Source organism: Spermophilus citellus, assembly GCF_964194105.1.
Source record: "Spermophilus citellus genome assembly, chromosome: 3".
Lineage (NCBI taxonomy): Eukaryota > Metazoa > Chordata > Mammalia > Rodentia > Sciuridae > Spermophilus > Spermophilus citellus.
In genome coordinates this window covers 109,968,078-109,985,893 of record NC_138184.1, presented here as the reverse complement: position 1 = coordinate 109,985,893, position 17,816 = coordinate 109,968,078, and the positions used below count along the sequence as shown (strand labels likewise).

Genomic DNA, 17,816 nt, shown 5'->3' with positions numbered 1-17,816 from the left:
GGGGGAAAGTAGTTCTTTGTTAGGCTCTGTTTCATTCAAACTCTACCCATAAAATTCCAAACAAAAGTATACCAGAGGATTCTAGTTTCTTTAGAAAACTACTTTTCAAGATGGCAACAATATTAGAAGTTGGTACCTTGGAAAGAAAGCTAAGCTATACTGAAGCCATCGATACTGAAAAACCACCCTGGATGACAAGACCACTTCCAAGGCAAGCAGCTGCATCACAGAAAGATTAGCTGGTGAGAGAACATCTACCCTGGGCAGGTCCCATGCTGAACCGTTATTGGAATGACTCCTAGCCTTCTAAGAGGTAATGAACAAAGAAAACCTGGGCAGGAGCAATAATCCCAAAACCCATAGAAATTGGTTTACTTCATCTTCCCGAGTTATACTTTACTACAGTTATTGATGGACCTTTATTTTATTTATTTGTTTATATGTGGTGCTCAGAATCAAACCCAATGCCTCACACAAGCAAGGCAAGCGCTCTACCACTGAGCCACAACCCTAGCCCCTCCTTACTGCAGTCTTGCTAGGTCAAGTTAAGGAATGGTGTCAGTGTTAATTCATCTCCTTCACTGGAAACTAGTTCTAAAAGCTTCAAGCCTGCTTAGCCCATTCCAACCTCACCTGGCCCACTACTGAACCTACCTGAGCGCTGTAGCTGCTGTTGCATCATTGCCAGATGCAGAGGTGTCCCAGGACGAGGGTTTAGGAGCGGGTGACTAGCAGCTGGTAAAGGGTAAAAGGGCTGACCTAGGATTGGGCCAGATATTCCCTGTAAATGAGTCAGATCTATCCCTGGAGGAAGCACACCTGTTGGGCAGAAAGAAGAAACTTTAGAAAAGTAGTCTTAATGTACCTGGAAATTTTTAAGTTTATATAGTTTTGCTGATTTGGAAGCTTTTTTCTTTTTTAAATATAAAGAATTAAAAACACTTAAGCTATCAGCATTCTTAAAAGACAATTTTTGGGGGCTGTGGTTGTGGCTCAATGGTATAGTGCCTGCCTAGCACATCTGGCATGTGTGAGGCACTGGGTTTGATCCTCAGCACATTAAAATAAATAAAGGTATTGTGTCCATCTCTTAAAAAAAAAAAATTTAAGAAGGCTGGGTGTGGCAATGCACCCTAATCCCAGTGACTTGGGAGGCTGAGGCAGGAGGATCACAAGTTTGAAGCCAGACTCAACAACTTAGCAAGGCTCTAAGCAACTTAGTGAGACTGTTTCAAAATAACAGTAATAAGGCTGGGGTTATGGCTCAGTGGTAGAGTGCTTGCTTTGCAAGTATGAGGCACTGTGTTCAATCCTCAGCACCACATAAATAAATAAATAAAATAAAGGTATTAAAATAATAATAGTTGGACTGGGGTTGTGGCTCAGCAGTAGAGCAACTGCCTAGCATATGCGCGACCCTGGGTTCGATCCTCAGCACCACATTAAAAAAAAAAAAAAAGGTATTGTGTCGAACTACAACTAAAAAATATTTAAAAAAATAAATAAAATAGTTAAAAAAAAAAAAAAAGAAAGGCTGGGGATGTGACTTAGTTGTTAAGTACACCTGGATTCAATTCTTTGTACCTAAAAAACAAAAAAGTTTAAAAATAATTATTTTTAATATTTATTTTTTAGTTTAGGTGAACACAATATCTTATTTTTATGTGGTACTAAGGATTGAACCCAGTCCTCAAGCATGTTAGGCTAGCACTCTACCACTGAGCCACAACCCCAGCCCCAAGAAAAATGCTTTTAAAGGAAAAAAGATGGATTGGATTGTTCCCATTGTCCACCAGTTACATGCTAGACTCTAGTAATATCTTTCAAGGGATGAAAATCTTCCATAGTTCAATTAATACTAGTAAATGTCATGCCAGGTCTACAGATAACCAAGCCAGGTTAGAAACTCACCAGCTTGCAACAAACTTGGAAGATGCTGTGGATGTACTCCCTGGGCCAGCATCCTCTGAACCAATCCTGGGTGAAGTTGATGAGCAGGCCGAACAATGGGGACATGGGGAACAAGGGGAACTTGGACAGGGCGAAGAAAAGGTGTTCCTGGAACTGGGGATGCCAAGGTAGGTGTTTTTCTTCCAGTTGCTTTAGGTCGGTAATCTTGTTCTTTGGTGTATCGGTTTGTCTGGGACAGTGGGGTAGAACATGAAGACGGCTGTAACGTTGACAGTTTAGGATTTGTCATAGGAGAAGAGTCTCCATCAGCATTTGGAATGGAGTTGGACGACAGCAAGTTCTCTGTAAGGATCCAGAAGAGAATATTTTGGTATTGGCAAACCTTTACTCTGGCCAAATACTTTGGTTTCCCAAAGGTCCAGTAAATCTCAATTCTTAATTGATACCTTGACAAATTTAGAAGACTGCATGATAGGGGCTGGGACTGTAGCTCAGTGGCAGAGCACTTGCCTAGCATGTGTGAGGCACTGGGTTCAATCCTCAACACCACATAAAAATAAATAAAGGCATTCTGTCCATCTACAGCTACAGGGAAAAAAAAAAAAAAAAAAAAAAAAAAAAAAGACTACATGATAGGGACCATCATTTGCCTTATAAATAGGCCAAGAAGATGAACTGTGAGTCAACGTCACAGGAGTAGTTAGGGATAGAATTAGGACTAGACCCCAAGTTTTTCAACTTCTTGCTGGAACAAAGCTTTGTTGTTGTTATCATGTTTTTGTTTTGTTGGTGCTGGTGTTCAAATCCAGGATCTTGTGTATTTTAGGCAAGCTCTCTACCATTAAGCTATGTCCCCCAACCTACAAAGAAGTTTTGATAAATTCCCTAAACCAAAGTCTCAAAAATTATATAAATGTCTCTAAGCCCATGTCTTGCGTGGCATGGTGGTATATGCCTATAATTCATATACTTGGGAGGCAGAAGCAGGATTGCAAATTCAAGGCCAGCTTCAGCAACTTGGCAAGACCATATCTTTTTTTTTTTTTAAAGATGGATACAATATATTTATTTATTTTATTTATTTTTAGGTGGTGCTGAGGATCGAACCCAGTACCTCGTGCATGCTAGATGAGCACTCTACCACTGAGCCACTACCCCAGCCCCCCCAAGACCATATCTTCAAATAAAAATGATTAGGGATATAGCTTAGTGGTACAGTACACCTTGGTTTAATTCCCAGTATTGGGGACAAGGAGGTATGGGGGAAGTAGGCTGGGGCAGGGAGCCCACATCTGTATTCTCATACTCCTCCCAATCCAAGGACAACTACTGGCAAATGCTTGATATATCAGGCCTGGTGGTTCATGTAGTTTCATCATTGTCAAATGCTTGTGATTAACATGCTTTTTATACCCTGAGGAGACAATCAAGTATAATATCATGAAAATCCACAGCAGAAAATTAGAGCAACAATCGCAGCCTGCTCAAAGAATCTAAATTAACCTAATAGGACCAACAGGATTTCCATTATATTCACCCCCCCACCAAGCCTTCTCAAATGAGCAAAAAGCTCTCACACCAATACTTAACACTTAACTCATTTGAATCTGTGTCATTATGTCTACCACCATGTCCTTCATGATCACTACTGTGCAACTCATAAGCCTCTTGCACATTTTCTTTCTTCTTTTTTTTTTAATATTTATTTTTCAGTTTTCAGCAGACACAACATCTTTGTATGGTGCTGAGGATCGAACCCGGGCCGCACGCATGCCAGGCGAGCGCGCTACCGCTTGAGCCACATCCCCAGCCCTCTTGCACATTTTCTATACACTTTTGAAAGGCTCTTACATCTATATGCTTCACTCATTTCACAGATTGTGTTAGACACTTCAGTATCCAAACTTTCAGAAGCAGAACAAGAATAATCTTGAAGACTAAAGTCATTCTTTTTGTTTGGTACTTGTTACAAGGGATTGGAACCCAGAGGCACTCAACCACTGAGCCACACCGGTAGTGCCCTTTTCTTTCTTTCTTTTTTTTTTTTTTGAGGGGGTGGGGTACCATGGATTGAATTCAGGGGCACTTACTTGACCACTCAGCCACATCCTCAGCCCTTTTTGTATTCTGAGACAGGGTCTCCCTAAGTTGCTTAGGGCTCACTAAGTTACTGAGGTTGGCCTGGAACCTGTAATCCTTCTGCCTCAGCCTCCGGAGTTGCTGGGATTACAGGCGTGCACCATCACACCTAAGCCCAGGCCTTTGAGACAGGGTATTGCTAGATTGCTTGGGCAATTAGGGCCTTGCTAAGTTGCTGGGGCTGGCCCTGAACGTGAAATTCTCCTGCCTCAGTCTCCTGAGACACTGGGATTATGGGAATATGCCATGGCGCCCAGTTTAGTTATTTATTTTTAGGTTTATTGTTTGTTTATGTATTTATTTATATCTGGTGTAGCTGGGGATTGAACCTTGTGCATGTGAGGCAAGCACTCTACCAACTGAGCTATATCCCCCAGCCCTAGTTATTCTTTTAAATCAGCATTTACACCCCTCTTATGTTGGTCAGAATATGAACAAGCAAGTGACTGTGAGCTTGTCCGACCCTTCTCATAGACACAGAACTATGGTCCAGGGGATGGGCCCAGGGCCTTGCAGAGAAACAGGTCAGGTTGTTCAGCACTAAGGCCCATGTTCTGAGACATTCTTTGTTGAATAGTATAGCCAACAACTCTGTAGTACTACCTTCAGTGGCCTTCTGAGTATCTTCTTTACTGTCAATAGGAACAGCTTTTCCCGATGCTAGCTCCTCCTTGCTTTTCTCTTTGCTCTCGTACATCTTCCGGATTACTGAGGTAGGGGTGAAGGAAGGAGAAAGCTGCAGAGAAAAGCAATTGGCATCAGCACGCTCTAAGTTCCCTTCTCTAATATTAAGGCAGGCTTAAGTGGTCAAGATAATCAACAAAAAAGAGACACGATATTGCCCACATAGTGGCAGAGACCAACTCCAACATTCACCGTAGCTACTGAAGGAAAAGACACCTAAAGGGGCAAATAGGTGGTATCCCAAGATCTTTATAACACTTGCTCACAATTTTTTATGATGGGGACCTGCCTCTGTTTCACACATTTTCCCAGCCCAAGATTAGGATGGGAAGAGGAAAAGCATGGGCAGAAGTATAACCTAGAGTAATAGCTTACTTTTCCATCTGGGAAAGGACATTTCAATGACAATGTCAGAATCTAAATAACTCCATGTTCTTAATGTTTCTCTTTTTCACCTGGCTACCAGAAAATTTACAATTATTCAAATAGTTTCCTCAGCCAGTAGGAATTATCACTTGGGGTCAATAAAATAATGAACTTGTCACTATTTTACTATGTCTTTTTTTTTTCTTTCTTAAAATTTTTTTTTGTTGTTGTAGATGGGCAGCATGCCTTTATTTTATTTGCTTATTTCTTATGAGATGCTAGGCAAGCGCTCTGCCACTGAGCTCCAGCCCTAGCCCTATATATTTCTTTTCTTCTTGAACAACCCCAAAATCCTTGATGTAAGGAGACAGTCCATAACTTATGAATAGAAAAGCTTCTTCTAGATCTTGCTTTCAAGGTGTTTGGTGCAAAGACCCATGTGGAAAGTTGAGATTGTGGCTTCATGTTAGAGCACTTGCCCGGCACATGTGAGGCACTGGGTTTGATCGTCAGTACCACACACACACACACACACACACACACAAAGATTAAAAATGTAAAAGACCCATGTGGAACCCTGAAGGGTCTCTATCAGCTTTGACTAGATGATAAAAAGTCTGTAGAGAATGAAACATTTTTTTAAAAAAAGAATACCACCAGTCAGTTGTAAAACTTATATTGGCCCCTACAAACAAACTGTTTTGTCCCAGCCTTAGTTCCTATAACTGAGACCTGAACAGTTTGCAAACTCCCAGCATATAAAATGTACTCACCATGATGTGACTTGTTACCCCTATCCACCTGTCTGCCTCACTTCTCACCTTTTCCTTCTGCCACCCTGTATGAGATGTCCGTCTGCATATACTATGTCATCTGTGTGTTTTGGCTCATGCTCATCTATCTGCGGGAATATACTTTCCCCAATAGAGGGGCTTCACTAGAAACCTGAGTTAGACTGTGATCGACCAGGGAAAGATCTAATAAAAAGGCAAGTATGAGGGGCCAGGGTTGTAGCTCAGTGATAGAGTGCTCGCCTAGCACATGTGAGGCACTGGATTCAATCCTCAGCACCACATAAAAATAAAGGTATTGTGTTTACACACACACCCACACCCACCCCTTAAAAAAAAAGTATGAGGGGAACCCTTATTAGGTCCTTTCTCACCTTCTAGGAGCTTTTGTCTTAAATAAATCCTACTGTTCTACACACACACACAGGCAGGTATAAAAGACTATTAGATCAGTATTCTTCTGGAAAGGCATTCAAGGACACTTTGGGGCACACACAACATAGGCACAAACAGAGAAGTCTTAAAAAGTCATTCATAGTCAACAGTCACTGACCATGCTTGTGATGGAAGCAGCAGGGGCTGGGGAAGAGGAATTCCCTTGGTGCACAGGTGCTGGTGACTTGGTCACTCGCTGTTGCCTGTGAACAAATCAATTTTCAGTATAAGTTCCTAGCCACTCAAACTTTAAAAAAAAAAAAAAAAAATATATATATATATATATACATCTACAACTAAATTTTATATATATAAAATTTAGTTGTAGATGTATACAAACCTTTATTTTATTATTTTTTTTAATGTGGTGCTGAGGACTGAACCCAGTGCCTCACACTTATTAAGCAAGTGCTATACCACTGAGTCACAATCCCAGCCCTGAGCCACTCAAACTCCCCAAACCATTTAACACTCAAGACCAGCCCAGGAATTTAGCATCACTTTCCTTAACTCAAGTTAATCTCCTAAGCATTCAATTTGTATCTAAATTATGCAAAAACACATGCCAAATTCTAAGGAAAGACAAAAACTTAATGAAACATGGCCTAGGCCTTGTAAGAACTGTCTAGTGGAAAAGTCAATAACCTAGGGAAAACTATGAGATGCCAATGAGGCATAGTTGTAAAACAGAATGTCAGAAAACTTGGAAGACTCTGCTTCTTGGGGAAAAACTGGCTTATTAAACCAGGCATCGTGGCACACACCTGTAATCCAAGTGACCTGGGAGGCTGGGACAGGAGGATTGCAAGCTCAAAGCCAACCTCAGCAACTTAAGATCTTGAGACATTGTCTCAAAAAAAAAAAAAAAAAAAAAAAAAAAAAAAAAAAAAAAGGACTAGGGACATAGTTCAGTAGGTTCAATCCCAGTATAAAACCCAACCAAACAAATCTATTTCATATTAAACGAGGTATGACCCAGGAGAATCTAAAGATAGAGAATAGTAGTTCAGGTTGCTAGAATAGGTATGGGGATTTGGGAAGTCCTTGGGATTAATCTTGGTGTAAAACAGGAACAGTGGGGCATGTTGCATGTAACTGGGTCCTGAGATATCTGGAACTCTTTAATTGATTTGAACCATTGTCTCAGAGCATAAGTTATATGTCAGGTGCTATGCCAGTGTTGCTCCCTAACTTCTAGAACACACCCAGCCCATAGAGTGAAAGCCTCCCTAGCCACCATACCGGTTATAAACTATATATTGGCTTGGATAACCCTACCTTACCTGGTACTAATTGGAAAGAAGCCAGGGGTTTAGGATCCTCCTGCCACAATGTAGGCAGACACAGAGCAGTGGTATTCTAAGTGACTAAGGGGGATCTTTAAATCTGGGGTTTCTACACAATTATCAGTTATTTATTCTGATAAACAGATTTGAGCACCAGACCTTGTTCTAAGTGCTAGAGATACAGTATGAACAAAACAAAGTCTAATCTCATGGAGGTCACGTTCCTGTACTGCAAAGTACAAAGAGCAGGGAAACAGACAAAAACAAAACAACCCCCTCCCTCAAATAAGTTTCAGTATCTGTAAAATGCAGTTTTTACTCTCATCTAAATCACAGGGGTGATTCAAAGACCAAATAAAATTTTGTATGTTAAAAGTGCTTTGAAAGTCTCAAATCATGTTAGTGAATGCCAAGGAACCACATTATGCTAACAATAGAAAGCAGGTCAACGAATGTTCAGCAGACAGATCCTTGGCTCTGTGTTTAGGCTGAAAAGCACTATAGATTGGATGTATTTATGCCAGGGTATTTTCCTGGTTGTAATGTCTTCTGATAAAGACAGATAAAACTAGTTGAAGCAAGACACTGAGGCACTGATAAGGTAACTAAGAATCACATCAAATCCAGGCATGGTGTATGTCTGTAATTCTAGTGGCTTGGGAGAGTGAGGCAGGAGGATCTCAAGTTAAAAGCCAGCCTCAGTAATTTAGTGAGGCCCTAAGCAACTTAATGAGACTATCTAAAAATAAAAAATAAAAAGGGCTGGGGATGTGCTGCTCACTGGTTAAGTATCCCTGGGTTCAATCCCTAGTACCAATAAATAAATAAAATCACATCAAAACAAATTTTAGGGCTGGGGATGTGGATCAAGCGGCAGCGCGCTCGCCTGGCATGCGTGGGTTGCTGGGTTCGATCCTCAGCACCACATTAAAGAAAATAAAGATGTTGTGTCCTCCGAAAATCAAAAAATAAATATTAAAAAATTCTCTCTTTAAAAACAAAAACAAAAAAACAACAAATTTTATATGTGTGTGTGTGTGTGTGTGTGTGTATGTATTTATTTTTTTTGGTACCAGGGATTGAACTCAGGGGCACTTAATCACTAAGCCACATCCCCAGCCCTTTTTTGTATTTTATTTAACAGGGTCTCACTGAGTGGCTGAGGCTGGCTTTGAACTCACAATCCTCCTTACAGGTGTGTGCCACCACACCCAGCAACAAATACTTAAATATCATATGGGCAGTACTAAACTGTGATGTTCAAAGATACACATTTTTGTGATAAAATTCAATATATTAAGGTAGTGATTACCCCTCCCTACCCCCTACCACTCTGATCCCAGAGGTATTTTACCACTGAACTACAGCCCAACCCTTTTTATTGAGACAGGACCTTGCTAACAGGCTGGCCTTAAATCTGCAATCCTCTTTCAGGCTACTGAGTCACTGGGTTTACAGGTATATGCCACTATACCCAGCAAAGTAGTGATTACCTTTAGAGGATAAACAGTTGTCACTTCTGAGGGAGAAAAGATGTATAATTAGCATAGGGCACATGGAAGGTTTCTGGGGTAATTAATAAGGGGGTTTAATTTATCATAAACTGCACATTTGTTTTATGCAATTTTCTGTATCTCTTGGATTTTGCAAAAAAAGAAGAATATTGCTACTCCATTCCCATTCCTCCCAAACTTATGGTTGATTTCATTTACCACTTGTTGCAACTACAAAAAGAATGGGCTGGGGAAATAGCTCAGTTGGTAGCATGCTTGACTTGCATGCACAAGGCTTTGGGTTCAATCCTCAGCACCACAAAAAAAAAGAAAGATAGTGAAGTCAATAATTACTTGTTAACAGCTCTGGTCAACAAACCCATCAACTCTAACCAATAAACTCTTGATGTAACAATCCGGTATTGATACAGTGTGATAACACAACATGGAATCTGTGGTGAAGTAGGGTAGAGTTTTGCTTTTTATCATCTCAAAAGTATGACTTCAAATAAGGAGCTATAGAGCTGGGGATATAGTTCAGTTGGTAGAGTGCTTGCTTTGCATGCACAAGGCCCTGGGTTCAATCCCCAGCACCACAAAAACAAAACAAATAAGAAGCTATGCTATTCACACCTATAAAAATGAATCCTTTAACTGGCAGAAACATCCTTGAGATTTTAAATGTATTTACTCTTAACAAAATTGTAAGGTAAATCAGGCAGGCAGTTATCTCTTCTATATAACTAATTAGCAAAATGAAACCATAAAAACTAATTTATAAAAGCCATGCAGGATAAAAACCAGATGTCCCTTCAGCAGAATGCAATCATATTCCCTATATCTGCAGCGGGATGGAATTCCTTCTATTTGTTTATAACATATCAGCATGTGCAACAGAACTGTACTGTGAATAACTTACTAATCTCAGGAAAACTATATTCACAAATTATTACCCAAATCCTCACAGGTTGGATTAGTAATTTACCTGTTTCTGAATCCATCTCTGGTTCTGTCCACCTGTGGTTTGCCAAAACCAGGCTGATAGAAATTTGCTGCTTGCACTGCAAGGTCATGTGGTAGGGCCAGCCCCTCCAAAGCTGCCTGTTGCAATTCGAGTTGGCTCATCTGCTGAACAAAAATGGCAGGGGAGGGTCAGCAAAATAAAAAAAGATAGTCAATGTACTTTCTACAGGGTCTCTTTCCTCTTAAAAAGGTACTTTTAAGTAGCAGATGAGAAAACGTGACTAAATTATGCTGCCAAACATAAGTATTGGTTTAATTACTCAGTAATTTTCTAGCCTTCACAGAACTTGAAATATATAGCATCACTATGAAACATACAATAAAGTTCTACTGCTGCCAAATCACTTCAGAAAATTGTAGCAATTCAATTCTCCACCCCATAATTAATAGGGTTGAAAAAGAAAGCAACAGATTGGGTTTGAGAAATAGCCCAGTCTGACCTGGGCTGTGACAGGGCTCATGGGCTTGCGCATGCCTTGGAATGGATCTCCAAGTAGCTGCTGTGGTCCTGGTGTGAAACCTGATGAGAAAGTTATAGAATCAATGAGTGTCAAGCAAATGTTCACACATCATGGCTGTATTATCCCTAATGCATGCTGCTCCTTGCTGAGTAGCATCATTTTTGAGAAGTACTGACTTTTCTAGGCTGATAGCCTCTTCCTCTATCCTACCACAGGAGGCTATGTGAAACTCAAACCAGAGCTCTTCATTGCCCAAACTGCTGGTATATCCATCTTTCTCATTAATCAGTCACTGCTGTTCCTTTCAGAGCCAATATCTCAAAGGCAGAAAACTCAGCCAGCATAACCAGCAATTTGGCAATGCTCACTAGGCCAACTGGTACCAAAGTAGCATCCAGTGCTCTTAGGGTCACAATCTTTTCATAGAGTTCTATCTTCCTGACCGTAGATAAATGTTTTCAAAACTTGACTGTCAAGGTATGATTGGCCAGCAGCCTACACTGTTTCCAGAATTACAGGAACACTAGCATACTTTGCTAGAACTGCTTTCTGGAAGTGCTTCTTTTTTTTTTTTTTTTTTTCACATTAAAAACAGCATATATTTTATTTTCAAGCACACAACACCAAAATTTTCTCTGCATGAATTCTTCTCATACAGAATTGGGCATATTGAAAGCAAGTTGTTTCTAGTGAGGTTTCTGATGATCAGGAATCAGGACGTAGTAGCCCTAAAGTTAACAGTCTTGTACCCACCATCCTCAAAACCAAGACAGCATAGTTTACTTTCAAAGTAAAAGATAGTTACCATATCCTTCAATCCATAAAGCATTTCACTGTGAAATGATTCATGTCGACTCTGCATAATTCTTCTTATACATAATTCACTTCCAAGTGAGATGAGGGACGAGTATAAAATATGCATTATTTGAAATATGCTCAGTATGAAAAGGCAGAACTTTATAATTTATCTTAAAAGAAAGAGTAAGTTCCAGGAGCTTTTTATTGTTTGAATAATAGAACACATAAAACCAGGCAGAGAAGTCCCTAAGGAAATGATGGTCATGTTCCACTGTTATTTGCCCTTTGGTCCTTCATCTTCTAAGCACTTATTATATTTTCTTTTAAGGACATTAGATATTTATTTTGATCACAAATGCAATCCGAGTGTGAATACATAAATGTGGCATCTTTTATTCCCCCCCTCCACGTTCCTTTAAATAGAAAAAAGTGCTAAATGTCTCCTCATAGCCTATTTTGGCCACAGTTGTTCCACCTATGGTTTTAAAAACAGACTGCAACTTGATCTTCTGAAATCTTTCTTGAACTACAGCTCATTCTGTTAAAGAAATCCTGGGAAAAAAGTTCTACTGATATTGTCGATAGTCTCCAAAAGGTGAGGATGGTAACTGGGTGGAAGGCAACTGGGAGGGGTCTTCAGCAAACTAAGGACCATTGGGAAACTGTGTAGAGGCAAATCTTGTCAACAAGATACCAGCTCCTTCAATTAAAGCTAGGAGAATGCCACCCATTGCAGCTGACCCAACCATGGCCACTGGACCATTTCTTGCTGCCAGTATAGCTCCTGTTAAGGCACCACTAGTGATGGAGTTCCAGGGATCTTCTTTTCCTCTGACTTGAACCATACTACAATCAATCATAGAGAACAGGCCTCCCCAAACTGCAAAACTACCTCCCAATTGTGGAGCCCTGGTTCTAATAGCTGTCAAACTCCCTCGTAGTCTGTGGTTTACTCCCACTGGAGAATTTCGAAAACCTTTGATTGCTTGAAAGATACCACCACCTATGGTACCCATCGTAAAGGCCCCACCACAGTCATCCACAATTCGCCAGGGGCAAGGCTCTCTCGCATACTCCTCCATCTTGACTCCAGCCGCGCGGGCGAAGCCGGGCAAGCTGGGCGGAAACTCTGGAAGTGCTTCTTTATTCTGAATTAGCCACAAGACTTCACAGTTGAATTAAATCAATCAACTTCAATAATTTGGTAGAGAGCCACTATTCTGATTTCTTTATTAAGGACAAGTCTAAAGTCAAAATTACTTTTTTGGATTGAGATACCTAATAATTTTGAGAAGAAAAAAACAATAACAAAAACAACAACAACAAAAAACACCCATGACTATAGTCATCTAGAAAGGCAGTTGGATAACAAACTGTCTTCTACTTTTTTAATCTCACACCTTCCTCCAAAAATTGTAATATATTTACATGTGTGTGTATATTTGGTACTGAGGATTGAACTTGGGGCACTCAACCACTGAGCCACATCCCTACTCCTATTGTGTATTTTATTTAGAGACAGGGTCTCACTGAGTTGCCTAGCACCTTTTTGCTGAGGCTAGCTTTGAACTCTCGATCCTCCTGTCACAGCCTCCCAAGCTGCTGGGATTACAGGCATGCACCACCGTTATCTGGCTACACAATTTTTGAAAACTCATTAAGAATGTCCACGAATGGGCTGTAGTTGTAGCTCAGTGGTAGAGAGCTTGCCTAGCATGTATGAGGCACTGAGTTCCATCCTCAGCACCATACAAAGATAAATAAATAAAATAAAGATATTGTATCTATCTACAACAATTAAAAAAGAAAAAAGAAAAAGAATATCCCTGAAAAAGACTGTCACATTGGGCACAGTGGCACATGCCTGTACTCCCAATGACTCAGGAGGGTAAGGAAGAAGGATCACAAGTTTGAGGTCAGCCTGAGCAATTTAGCTAGACCATATTTCAAAATAAAAAATTCTATAGCTAGAGATGTAGTTTGGTGGCAAAGCACCCCTGGGTTCAATCCCCCATACGGGGGCGGGGGTGGGGGAGACTACTTACCAATTGGTGACGGTATTCTTGGGCGAAGGTAGTCTGCTGAGGCTGCTCGAGTTTGGAACACTTGTGACATGGGAGGAGAGGATGCTCTTTGGCCCAATAAAGATGCAGAAGGCTCTAAGCTCCCCATAAGGCCACTCAGAAGATTGGAAGAAGCAGGTCTCTGAACTGGTTGACCCAGAAGTTCCTAAGACAAGACAAGCAAACACCAAAAACAAATCCCTGTTAACAAACCTAGTTCTTTCTTCTAGTGAAAAGCTGTGGATTACGGATTAATTTCTGGAAGCTAGATGATGAAACTCCTTCATGTTCCATGGAATGTCTTGGAATGTGTACATGCAATACATTCCTCTGAATGCTCAGCTAGCAACATTTAAGTTACAACTACAGGTTAGGTACTCTTCTCTACAGAAATTACAAACTTGCAAACCAGAAAACAAGGGCTTATTTTTTTCTTTTAAAGTCTCCCTCCTCTCCTTAACCCATTTTGAGTTCAGTAGCAACACAGAACTACCAAACTACATTACATCCTTGATTGCCAGACAACATCTCTAAGGCCCAAAGATGGGTGACCACTACACAAAATGAGTACTACTGTTCAGACTCTGAGGCCTCAGTATAAGATTGTAACATACCTGCAGGATGTTCTTAGGAACAGGCTGGCCTGGAATTTCAGCAGGGGACATCAAATGGCTTTCAAGGTTTCGCTAAAAATGTCAAAGAAACACTGGTTTTAACTTTTTTTTTGTGTGGTACTGAGGACCAAATTCAGTTTCATGTAAGCTAGGCAAGTGCTCTACTGAGCTACATTCCCATTCCTGCCTTTTTTTAAGTTGTAGATGGCTACAATATCTTTTGCTTATTTATTAACTTTTTAATATGGTGCTGAGGATCAAACCCAGTGCCGCACACATGCTAGGCGAGTACTCTACCACTGAGTTACAACCTCAGCCCTAATTTATTTACTTTTTGGCAACAGAGTCTTGCTAAGTTGCCCAGGCTGGTTCATACTTGTAATCCTCCTGCCTCAGTCCTCTGAGTAGCTGGAATTACAGGTGTGCTGGCTTAAGTGTCTTAACACAGTAGAGATTGGGGACCATAAGAAAATATTAGACACTCCCAAGGGAGTTGACACTCAACAGGAGAAAGATGTTTAACTCACAAAAAATTCAGACCAACTTATTCTCTCTCATCATACATGCCCCAAAGATCTAGGAATGGAAAGAATATTTACATGCACATACAGAATCCACTCTGAGATCCTTTTGATGCTAATTCTGATCCATTTCACCATTTCCAATCAAAAGAGGGGAAAATAAAATGGAGGCACTGAAGATTGCCATCATTTACCTCTTAGTAAGGAGCCACAAGAAATTTTGATAATTCATATTTAAATTTGAGGCAATCCTTGCTACCCATTAGCTTTAATAAGATTTACTGACCACAGACGGTATTTAAATTATAGTAAATAACATGCAAATTTGGTTGAAACTATTATATTTCAAGATTTTGTATTTCAGGAAGTTGCAACATTAATGTTTTTGTGGTGCTGGGGATCAAACCCAGAGCCTCATGCAGCTAGGTGAGCACTATACCACTGAGCCATGTCCCCAGCCTTGAATTTCATTACTTCTAAATAAGCTGTTCAAAATGGGTCACACGTACAGGGCAAGTCAAATCCTCCACTTCAGTACCTCCCAGTGTCCATTCAACCTGAATTGCTTTCTCTGAATACTTTTCTTTCCACTAGTTGGATCTGTCAAAACCCACAGTATTGTCCTGGGTACAACAAATAGCCTAAAGTTACTCAAGTGTTTTATTGTTGGTTTTGGAACTGGGACTAAAAGCACATGATTATAATAAGTAATATTCTCAATAGTTATTTAATTACATCTAACTAAAACAAAGAGGCAACCTTATACTTCGTGGCTTACTATATTTATAGAATAGAGCCTACAATTCTATTTAAAATAGAGTTTAGATTGAATCAACATATCTTACTTTGGGGATGAACAATATGACTGAACCTTCAACCTGGTTGAAGGCAGATGAGAAATAGTACACAAATAGCAGTTGTAAGAACTTTCATTTTAGAAGCAGACAGGACCTTACAACATGTGTGAATCAAGCAATAAAGATAACAGCTGAGGGCTGGGGTTGTAGCTCAGTGGTAGAGTGCTTACTTAGCATGTGTGAGGCACTGGGTTTGATTCTCAGCTGCTAAATAAATAAATAAATATAAATATCCAGGGGCTGGGGTTGTGGCTCAGCTTGCCTTGTACATGTGAGGCACAGGGTTCGATACTAAGCACCATATAAAAATAAACAAAATAAAGATATTGTATACATCTACAACAATATATATATATATATGTGTGTGTGTGTGTGTATATGTGTATGCATGTATATAACGAAAGAACACCTGGAATGCTTATTTCATGACTTTCCTTGCTTTTTTTCGGAGGTTAGGCTGAATTTGTATTACTTTCTGCCTAGCCACTTGAATTACATCATCCATCCCTTTGACAAGTATTTTAGGTTGATTCCTCCAGTTGAAACCAGATACACTTTAGAGCACTGAAACTCCAACATTAAACCAAGTGCCCTCACAACTCTGGGTCAGCTGTGTCAGTATTCTGGAATCATAGTATTAAAACAAACTGCTGACTTCCTCTGCCTCCATTTCCTTAGTCACACTAAAAGAAAAAAAGCTAATTGTAAGATCTGACCAATAGAACTGCAGTCAGCACCCAATCACTAAGACACAAATGTAGAGGATAGTTTTTAATCATTTGGATCTATGATTTATTTGTATGAAAACAACTGGAGCAGTTTGCGAAATTATTCCCCTATAATTGGGTATAGTATTTATATATATATATAATATGATATAGTCTGATATAAAGAAGTCTATTAAGGTCAAGAATAATGGCACCTGTTTGAGCAGGCTGAAGCCTCTATCACTGACTGTTGGTTAGATAAGGAAATCTAAAAATCAGTTGTCCTCTCCTGGTACAAGACTTAGTGAACAAACTAGGGTGCACTATGAAGGCAAGTGGAACTTTGCCTTCAAATTGCTGTTCATACCACTACTTGTAGTTCTCAGACAGGGTCAGGAGAGAAAGAGGCAAAATTCAATTTTGAAAAATTTGCTAACTAAGCAATTAGAATAAATCTATGTTTTTATTATTTGGTTCTACCTAGATTCCCTTTGTATCACCAAGAGATACTGATATTAACACATAGACCATGGCAGAGAACCATGGTTCTCAAAGACCAGTGTATGGTATTTACCAAAATGCATCCACCTTATTAATAACCTAATGCCTAAAAGTTAAAAAGAAATCTGGAATCATATCCTTTGCCATATTAGTAAATTAACAGAATGTAAAACTGTCTTAAAAAAATCCATCTTAATACTTTAATAATTTGTATGACTGCCAACTCCTTATCCAGAAAGCAGGTAATCCTAGGTATCTGAGAATAATTACTGTAAAAAAATTATATTACAAAAATATAGCAAGTTATGTGAACTTAAGTAGCCAAATAACCAGAAAACCATCTTTGGAGTTTATGCAAAAAGATAGTTTTTATACAAATATATTTTAGCTGTGGCTTTAATACAGTTATGTAGGTATTGTGTAAGAATCGATCTTTCACTTTTTACTATCACTCACAATACATACATACAAGCCACAATTTTGCTTTTGTAGTAACAAATAACATATTGATAATTAATGCACAAAAGCATCAAGGACCAAACAACTACTAAAGAATTTCCAACTTACTCGGAATACCTTTTTAAAATTCCATTTATTGTTATGGGAAGTAAAACAAAGAAAAGAAGAAAAAGCTTGGTGAGATTTGCTCCAAATACTTACACTGACTTTGGGCTGAGAAGGCAAAGTCCCACTTGCCTTCATAGTGCTCACTAGTTTGTTGAACGCAGTCATATCTCCGTCTTTCTTGAGTTGTCGATTGCTGGTTACAGCATTCAGGGTTTCCTCTAAGTGTTCTGCCATGAAGGGAGTTGAATTCTTTACTTGTTGGTCCACCTTCAAACCCTTGAGCCCTGCTTCTACCTCTTCCACTGAAAGCACAACCCCTGAATGTGCTGAAAGTTAAGAAAGTCCAGGTTAAACCAAGAAGGGATATTTGGGAGAAATTCTCTTTAGCTATCATGATGGTTAAAGTGAAGATAATTTATTTCATAACTGAAGTGAAGCTGTCAGAAAAGGCTGACACTGAAAATAGACAAACTGAAAACACTTAAAACTCATAGTTGTTTAGTAGGAGGAAATAAAGTTATAACCATGTACTCAGTAAAAGATGGCATATAAACTAAACCTAAAATGTTTAGATGCTATAAACTGGGGGACCATAACCA

At 39.6% G+C, this 17,816-nt stretch overlaps 3 protein-coding genes across 6 annotated transcripts in view; 1 reads left to right on the top strand and 2 right to left on the bottom strand.

Annotated features, from left to right (window-relative positions):
• SFI1 (SFI1 centrin binding protein) overlaps window positions 1-17,816 on the top strand; it is a 322,241-nt gene that overhangs the window by 188,618 nt on the left and 115,807 nt on the right. The window lies entirely within an intron of this gene.
• The window catches only part of EIF4ENIF1 (eukaryotic translation initiation factor 4E nuclear import factor 1), a 51,476-nt gene that overhangs the window by 779 nt on the left and 32,881 nt on the right, over window positions 1-17,816 (bottom strand). For 2 of the 4 annotated variants that reach the window (XM_081283699.1, XM_081283700.1), the window contains exons 10-18: window positions 17,311-17,543; window positions 14,065-14,136; window positions 13,433-13,616; window positions 10,569-10,648; window positions 10,091-10,233; window positions 6,445-6,529; window positions 4,654-4,786; window positions 1,912-2,253; window positions 655-819 (exon numbers count right to left, since the gene is read on the bottom strand). In XM_081283699.1, coding sequence (XP_081139825.1) covers window positions 655-819; window positions 1,912-2,253; window positions 4,654-4,786; window positions 6,445-6,529; window positions 10,091-10,233; window positions 10,569-10,648; window positions 13,433-13,616; window positions 14,065-14,136; window positions 17,311-17,543 — 1,437 coding nt within the window. Of the gene's footprint in view, window positions 1-654; window positions 820-1,552; window positions 1,585-1,911; window positions 2,254-4,653; window positions 4,787-6,444; window positions 6,530-10,090; window positions 10,234-10,568; window positions 10,649-13,432; window positions 13,617-14,064; window positions 14,137-17,310; window positions 17,544-17,816 lie in introns of those variants that run through there. The other 2 variants (XM_081283702.1, XM_081283701.1) reach the window with 2 other exon arrangements.
• Window positions 11,572-12,510, bottom strand: LOC308643662 (mitochondrial import inner membrane translocase subunit Tim17-A-like). The gene has a single exon (XM_081283703.1). The coding sequence runs from the start codon at window positions 12,467-12,469 to the stop codon at window positions 12,032-12,034; it is 438 nt and encodes a 145-aa protein (XP_081139829.1). The 5' UTR covers window positions 12,470-12,510; the 3' UTR covers window positions 11,572-12,031.

Excerpts from the sequence above, each read along its gene's own strand:
- LOC308643662 (XM_081283703.1), bottom strand. The coding sequence starts at position 12,469 with ATGGAGGAGTATGCGAGAGAGCCTTGCCCCTGGCGAATTGTGGATGAC.